This window comes from Populus nigra, chromosome 1 (genome assembly GCF_951802175.1).
Source record: "Populus nigra chromosome 1, ddPopNigr1.1, whole genome shotgun sequence".
Classification (NCBI taxonomy): domain Eukaryota; kingdom Viridiplantae; phylum Streptophyta; class Magnoliopsida; order Malpighiales; family Salicaceae; genus Populus; species Populus nigra.
In genome coordinates, this window is record NC_084852.1 from 38,403,333 (window position 1) to 38,411,980 (window position 8,648).

The 8,648-nt window shown below is 34.1% G+C and overlaps 1 protein-coding gene across 1 annotated transcript; it reads right to left on the minus strand.

The window, feature by feature from the left end:
• Positions 1 to 4,665: 4,665 nt before the first annotated feature.
• Positions 4,666 to 7,240, minus strand: LOC133695791 (protein FATTY ACID EXPORT 1, chloroplastic-like). The gene is made up of 6 exons (XM_062117736.1): positions 6,906 to 7,240; positions 6,634 to 6,817; positions 6,333 to 6,500; positions 5,309 to 5,355; positions 5,182 to 5,222; positions 4,666 to 5,094 (listed from the first exon to the last, which is right to left on the minus strand). The coding sequence occupies exons 1-6, from the start codon at positions 7,032 to 7,034 to the stop codon at positions 5,001 to 5,003; spliced, it is 663 nt and encodes a 220-aa protein (XP_061973720.1). The 5' UTR covers positions 7,035 to 7,240; the 3' UTR covers positions 4,666 to 5,000.
• Between the last annotated feature and the right edge of the window lie 1,408 nt (positions 7,241 to 8,648).

An 8,648-nucleotide genomic window follows, 5' to 3' on the forward strand; every position in this document is an offset into this window, starting at 1 on the left:
AAATAATTTATATATATTTTTTAATGGTTTTGATATGTTAATTTCAAAATAATTATTTTAAAATAAATAAATCAAATATTATTTTGATACATTTCCAAACAAAAAAAATACTTTAAAAATTAAACATTATCACACTTCCAAACACTCTTATAATATAAATAAGTAATACATTTCAAATTAATAAAATTGTTAATTTTTTTTACCTTTATTACATCATGTATGTATTTGCTGCTAACTTTTCCAGGTATGCATGCTCCTTCAATGGATGATAGAATGACTTTTCATTTGAACCTGAATATAAGAATGTTATATGATGCAACATTATTGCCCGAGAATTTTTTGGCTGCATTCCCACGACCTCTAAAAAAAAAGTCTACTGTATCCTTAAGCTCTCATCATATAATCACAATCTTGCACCTTTAATTAAGAATTTCTCATTAATTATGTTATCATGTTCGATGGAGCATATAAAGCTAGAGATTTTCAAGCTTTAAAAATTACAGCTTAATTAAATATGTGTAAGACAATCCTTATAAAGTTAATTATTAATTAGTTCTCTTAATTAAATAAATTCAATTGCAACTATTCAATATTCAGCTCTAGCAAAGTGTTCATTGCATGGTTGATCACCCGTATACCAAAAAACAACAACAACTTTAACTTTTCTGAATACCAACTTGCTTCGTTCCCACTTTTACCATCAAGTTTGAATGAAATGAAATTCAACAGGCATAAAATATAAGAAAACAACGAGACATGTGATAGCATTATGCAAGCCAAAATCCATCGAGGTCAGCAGTGATTGCTGTGGACCAGATATTGGTAGTATAAAATTTCAATCAGAAGAAGAGTTCTTCGGGGCAAGCGGTATAATTCACTGGCTTTGTTTTGTAGCTACGGAATTTCCTTCGATAAGAAAAATCTTAAGAGATTTGACGTTGGCATTGTTGCTTTTGGTTATGGTAAGAAGTTCAGTTTTCCATGTTCCTGTCGGGATCGTACGAGGAAACTCTTCCGTAATATCATACTCTGGCCTCCTCGTATTGTTTCACAAAACATTATATGTAGACGACAAAGATTATTCTAACTTAGAGGCCATCTATTTCATATATAGTCAGAACCCTCGATTACAGAGCTGGTTAGGACCAATTATTGCTTATAACTAACCAATTCAAAGTTTCAAAGCAATAAACCAATAATTAAGAAAGATCTTACATTTAATCTTTAAGAAGAATGGCGTGTAGTATTTAGAAATAGGAGAAGGATAACTCACTACTGTATTATTGAAGATTTGTTGGAATTACTGAAACAAGAAAATCGATATCCAATGATAGGTGACATGCGAATAAAAGTTCAGAACGTTGGTAGATTTTTCAAAAATAAATATTAGAAAGGTGTTGCATTTCCAGGATGGAGACACACCGTTTCAAAAACAAAGAAAAGAAAAGGAAGTGATGGATCAGTATTTGTTGCTTTTTGTTTATTTGTTTGAAACTGCTATTCAAAGAACTGACCACGAGGAAGTTATGTCACGTCGTCTCTAACCTCAATCAAGCACGGAGCCTAAATCCTGGAGATTTAACGAGTTATCAAACCTATCATCTGTTTAAGACACCTTTTATTTTGGCATTAGTTTTTGGTGTTACACCGCATCTACAACTCTCATTGCCTACTCTAATATTGACTAGACTGGTTGTCCCGACGCTTGTCGTTTAACTTTTAGATACTCTATTTTTCTTGGTGATGATTTAGTTTTCTAGAGTGCTAAAAAACAACCAAATTTCTCTTATTCTAGTTGTGAATATGAATATCATGCACTTGTGCATATTGTCGCTAAACTTCTTTGGCTTACTTATTTGTTGCGAGATCTTCGGATTTCTATCTTTAACCCACCTTTCCTTTTATGTAATAACAAGAGTGACCTCTTCTTGAGCTCTAATTCAGTTATTTACAAACACGCCAAGCATGTTGAGTTAGACTATTATTTTTTACGTGAACTTATACTAACAAAAAAAATAAATTCACACTCATTATATGCATCCTCATCTTCAAGTTGTTGGTATCTTCACCAAGAGTCTTCCTCACTCTCTCTTTGAATTTTTTTCGTACAAAGCTTCACGTGCAATCAAATCTCACACTTAGCTTACGAGGGGGTGTTGGCGTTAAGGAATTTGTCAACAGTATAATTGCATATTTTGTTGAACCTAATTGATTCAATTGCATATTATCTTGATGATAATGTAGCCTTATCATTGTTAGAAGCATTGACCCTTGATTATTGCTGTATAATTGATTCTATGAGATAATTTCCATTCTTGTAAAGATTACAATTAATGGACATGTAATTATGTAACTATAAATAGAATATCTCACCCATATTAAAGGTGTGGTGGTTTGTAAAATACTCTCACAAATTACGTACAATAAATCATGTCAACTAGATTGATTATCCAATAAATCATGTCAACTAGATTATTGGATAATCGTATAAAAAGGAGATATTTTTAACATATGCCAAACATAAAAAAATATTTTTACTTTAGACTTTGTTTGTTTGTCGAAAAGTTGTTTTCTTTTGAAAAGTAGATTCATAGAAAGTAATTTTTTTTTTATGTTTGTCATTATTATGAAAAATGAGTTGAAAAAAAGTTTCCAGTATTTAGATATACCATAAAAAATGAGTTGGAAAATAACTTATTAATGTTTTTTTTTCTAAGTTTATTAAAAGAATAGAACTAAATCTGATACATAAAAAAGTTGGAGGATGGAATTGAAAACAAAATTCAATTTCATAAATTATTTTAAATAAAAAAATATATCAATCAAAATAATAGGGACTAAATCTAACAGATAAAGAAATTCAATTAAAAAAATAAAGAGAAAAACAAATAACATTAAAAAGAATTAGAACCAAAGTTGATGTAAAAATTAAATTTTAAGCGACAAAATTAAAAAAAGAGAGGTTGAAAACATAATTCAAAATAAAATATATAACAATAAAAAATTAAAGATTAAATTCCATATAATCAGTAAATAACATGATTTTTTTTTAAGTTTAAAAAGTATTTTTCATTTAAAATAAAAGAAAAAAATAATTTTTTTGATTGAAAATGCTTCTCATCTTAACAAACTTTTTGAAAAGTTTCCCAGCATCGAAAAGTGAGGAAAGTGATTCTACAGGCCTTATACAATCGAATATTAAATAATAATTTTTTTAAAAAAAGAGTGATAAATTTAGTTTTATTGACAACGTCTTGAGAGCCTAAGTAGGAGAACAGGCCTAAACCACATATTAATAAATGATTGTCTGATATTTTTAGGCCCAACCCAAAACTCGATCACTTTTGAAGGTGATGCGATGAATAGAAGGCAGACTTAAGCAGGCCGTAAGCCTGTTAGCCGTGAACTGAACGCATTAAAGCATTCATGTAGTGGGAAGATGAATGGAGAAGCTTGAATCGAAGCCTACAGGATTCCAAGTAAGCTAAGCGTCTTAGGATTTCCTATTTTTTAAGCGAAGATTGAAGGTAACCTTCAGCTACTGTTTCCAAAGAAAAAATATTTAATTGAGCAGTCACTAGCAGCTCTATCATCTATCTGCATTTTCGCAAATCATGTGATTCCACATTTAGGAGCAAGGAACCCTACCTCCTTTGCTTATGGAAATTTAAACTCAAGAATAAAAACTTATCATGCGTTTGCCGCAAAACAGGGATGGCATGATAATTTAGCAAGATTCTACTGGGACGAGGAAGACTAAAAAGCAAACAGAAAACGCCTCGGTTGACCTTCTAATCCATTGACGGCCTACCCAATTGCATTGTTCTTCAAAAACTTACAAGCACCCTGCATATCTCCGGAGCTTGGGACCCTGCAACCTTTCTAAACACTCCAAATGCATGCATAGATGAACTCTGAAGTTTCTCCTTTAGTTACCCTCAGGTTTGAATGGTTAGCAACAGAAATACAAGTCCCATCGTCCACGCTCCCGAATATATACATGTCACTACCTAGCATGCTTAATTTTGTACAGAAGTGTGATCTACCATGTCTTTCACAATAACCATGGCCCTCTCATCCCATTAACTTAAACGTGTGAAGCCCATAATCCCCACTTTCCAAGGAAAACACAAGTTTATGAGCATAGCAACGGGCAGACAACCAACTTCGAGAAATGGGAAGTAGACTCGTATAGTAATATTCCATTCAGCAGCTGATAGAAGCGTCAATATCTCTCAACCACATGTCCATGGAATACACAATGGGGCATCATCAAACGGCCAACCTTTTCAATGGAATAATCTAGCTTTCCAAAACTCTCCTTGAAGTCATGCAATTGCACACTTGTTACATGACCGGATAACTCATTTCATTAGGATCAATTCTGAAATCCTTAGCTCTCCTATAGAGAACTGAATATTGCGCATGCATTCATATTCAATTTCAATTCTAATCAGGCATAAAAGAACGTATCGAAGGGAGAAAAATAAAAGAAAATGGAGAATAACTAGACTCAGATGCATAGACATGAATTGTAAAAAATCATTTGAGAAGGACACCTGCAACAACAAAAGCACTGCAGTGATAATTCTTTGCGTTCATATTACATCCTCATCTGAGTGGTTAACTTGATCAAGAAATTCAGAGAGAAAAAGACAATAGGCAGATTCAGATACTCCAGAATTTGAGCATCTAAAATATGGAAATGCATAGAAAGGTAAGAAATTTCATCCTTTTACAACATAATTTTTGGAGTCTCATTCCATAGTTCATATACTGACTAACTATGCCCACAACAAAACTGACACAATAGACCACTTATTCTGTCAAATGAAACATCATTGCTATAAAGAATTTGTTACCAGCAGAACTGTAACCTAAGCCACATTGCCTCACACAAGTAATGTGTACCAGCTCAACTTGTAGTTTGCATTAAATAAACAAAGCGCACTTATATCTAAAGCCATCCCTCACCTTTACCTGACCTTTTCAATTTCTTGTTATGAATTGACACCAGCAGATTCCTGCAACTTCTTTGGTGGTGGGTTTCCTCCAGATATCATTACATATGAATAGAAGCACAGCATTGCAGCACTGTAATGAATAAAGAAGTTTAGGTGCCAAAAAGGAGACCAAATAATTTGATAAATAAAAAAAATTCAGTAACCAATTATTAAGTACCTGATGACAGCAAAAAATCCTGTTGGAATTACCTTCTTTGTCTGCAGCCCACAAAATAATGATATTAGAAAAGAAAAAAAAACAGCTAATCAATGAGAACAATTTTAATACTGATGTGGTTACCAACCAAAGAGTAAGCTCGAAAGTTGTTCCAGCAAAGGGTTGCTGCGAGTACTGCAAGGACAGAAAGTGACAAAATAAGAAAAAACTCACAAGGAAAGATTATTTATCTTCTGTAAGATCCAATAAGGCAATGATACATTTTTCAAGTTTTAGAAACTTCAGGAGGTTATGACAACTGTGGTTTCACAAATTCAAAAAGAATTCCCTATTCTATTTCACGCATGTTTGCAGGACTCACTCATTGACCTTCCCAAAGTGCTAATGATCTACAAACTGCATGTTTCAGATCATCAGCATTTGCCTTTATTTCTTCACTAAACGTTGAACACGGGATAAGAGTAGAAGACTGGGAGAAACAGAATAATAGTAATGGGGGACAGTAGAATCCTATCTAAAACTCTAAGTATTGTTCATTGTGATGCAAACTTGCTTCCTTGCCATGGCTGAGCATATAGTTCATTGGCTCATCCACGTGATCATCTAAAACTATAACTTTTTAACTTCCCAATCCACTTTGGATGATCATCAATTGGATGGCCTATAAAGCAAATCCATATTATAAGTAGTCCTGCTAATTATTCATCAAGCAAGGTAATCAATTCAAAATCTCTACCAAGCCCAGAGTGGCTATAAACCAATACTCACTTCATAAAGTGAACACAATCTCCCACAAAATGCATTTCAATGCGCACTCGAGCAAGGGCCAAAGTCTCCAACATCTATGCGTATTTTGGGCTTCAGTTTATTCTTTTGGCATGAATTCCAGTGCACAGAGAAAGTTCTCAGATACTATAAGAAATAAAAAAAAATAAAAATAAAACCACGCCTTGAGAAAGGCTCGAAAACCAATCAGGAACAACTAGCTGATTCGTTTCAGGATTCTAGTTTCTAGCTTTCAGCTTCTACATATATTTTCTCCCACTAAATTTTTGCTTCAAGAAACAGAACAACTAGCTGAAACTAAACAACCCATAACAGAAATTTAAAGAAACAGCATGACAATATCGTAAACAGTATGATTCAATTACCAGCTTGTCCAAGCACAAATGGAAGGCTTGATTTCCCTTGCCTCCAAATCTTTAAACTAAAGGTACTGAGTGCTAGCAAAGCACCTCCAAACAACACACCAGTACCTAAAGTCACAGCATTTCTAGAGAAGACAAAACCAAGAAGCCCCCCACTTAAAACAACCCCACCTGAAAAAAAGAAGGAAAAAAAAGAAGCAAACATTTGCAAGAACCTGCATCATTATCTTCCCAAAAACAAAACAAACACTAAAAATTCAAACTTTTCAAAACCCAAATGGAAATAAAAGTAAAGAACACTCACCAAAAGGAATGCCAAAACAAAAGTCATGAATTTTCGCTGATCCATACACTCCCTTTACTTGATCACTAATTCCCTTATATTCCTCAGGAGCTGTATAGTTATGATTCGTACTACTTGTTTTGATATCTGAAGTTGAAGTCTGTGCTTCATTATTATGTCCTTCAATACTCATGACAACCCATGACTGTAATCATAAAAATCTATTAGTTTCTTGCATTGTTGTATCAGAAGAAAGTAAAAAAAAAGAAAAAAAGATTGGGTTTTTCTAGTACCTTGTAGCGAGGAGACTGTGGCAGAGATAGAATGGATCGACGGTGTAGATGGTGTAGCCTGCTGTTGAGTGAAGAGAAACAAGAAAGCTGAGAGATTGTTGTTGTTGTTGATGATGATGATGTAGCCATGGTGGGTTTGATTGATGCGAGACTGATGGGATGGAGTTTAGAAGAGCTGATTACAGAAAATTGGGATTTTTGAAGGGTTCTGAAGGTTGTAAATGGTACGTGGTCAGCACCCGCCCCCACCCACCTTCTTATTTGTGTTTTCTTTACCAAAGTGTCAAGATTTTTCGGTTGGCTTTTCAGAATTCAGATCGATCAGCTCCTATACCTGGTGCTATTTTTCAATATATTTAACTATTGCTTCTATACTTAAAAAAGTATCTCAAGTATTATTATTATTGTCTTAATGTCATCTCTATATGTTAAATTTTAATTATAAAAACAACAAGTAGGGCATGTGGACTTTTCTTTCTCCGGCACTCAAGGTGACTAATTCAACAATTCACCGGTAAAGTAACATGAGATAATAAAGTTAATTAGCAAACTCGAAAACATGGCTATAAGGCTTTGCAAAAAGATCACTTGAATTAATGTTAATGAAGATTCATTAATTGGAGGTATAAAGAATATGTGTTGTGTTCCTAGCGACACCTAAACCATGAATTTAATTAAAAGAACTCATCAATGACTAATTAGAGAATTTATTTTAACCCTTAGCTATACATCCAAAAAAACCGATCTATAATAATTTTAAATTTGCTTATTTTAAAGTAGAGTAAACCTAAAAGATCATAGTTAATTGCAAATTCTATAAAGCTTAGAAACTTTTTTGAAACAGAATCAGAGCCCGCAGGAAAACGCAATTAGAAACTTGCTCTTTTTATACAGTTTGCATATTACTACAAAATTAGATAATCCATATATACGCAGGACAACTTAAACGAAGGCTTATATATATATATATTAAAAAAAAAACTAAAAGGGCTCAGGAAAACACTGTGACATGTGAGTGAATCCACTGTGGATTCAAGCAGTGTTTTTCATTATGATCTCCTTATTCTCGCCTTTCTTCTCACGTGATTTGGTGCCTTCACCGGCTTTCTTCTCTGCACTTGCAGCCTGATCGAAGCTTCAACTCGGTTTTGTTTGTTGTAGTTTCGTGTTGGGACACGCCAGCTACTAGGCATTAAGGGCTTTTGTCCGTGAGTGGATGTGGCTGGTGTGACTGATTGTTCTTTGAAGGGGCTGGGCTAGGATCAGCCAGCTTGAGCTTGGTTGATCATGGCTACATTTTAGAGGTGTGTGGTGAGCCATTTCCTTCTTTGGTTAGCGGGGTGTGCCATCATTGTGCATTAAATGCACACTCCACTTGCGATGTAGCTGGGTTGGCTCTATTCCCCAAGGGAGTAGGGGATGGTTTGTTGAGATTAGAGTCAGACATGTGGTTACTTTGGTATAATTTTTATTTTTTGTACCTCCACTGCCTCTTCTCTCTTGCCTAACTGATGGTCCCTATTTGCAGGGGAATGAGGCCTGGTTTGTTGAGATTAGACATTTGGTTGCTTTGGGATGATTTTTACTTTTGTACCTCTACTGTATCTTCTCTCTTGCCCATTTACTGGTGTTGGAATGTTACAAGGTAAGGTTCTATTTCATTTATGGTTTGGTTTCCTATCCAGTTCCCCGTTCAATTCCCAGTTTATTGCTTTTCACATCAATTATTTGCCTGTCATGAAT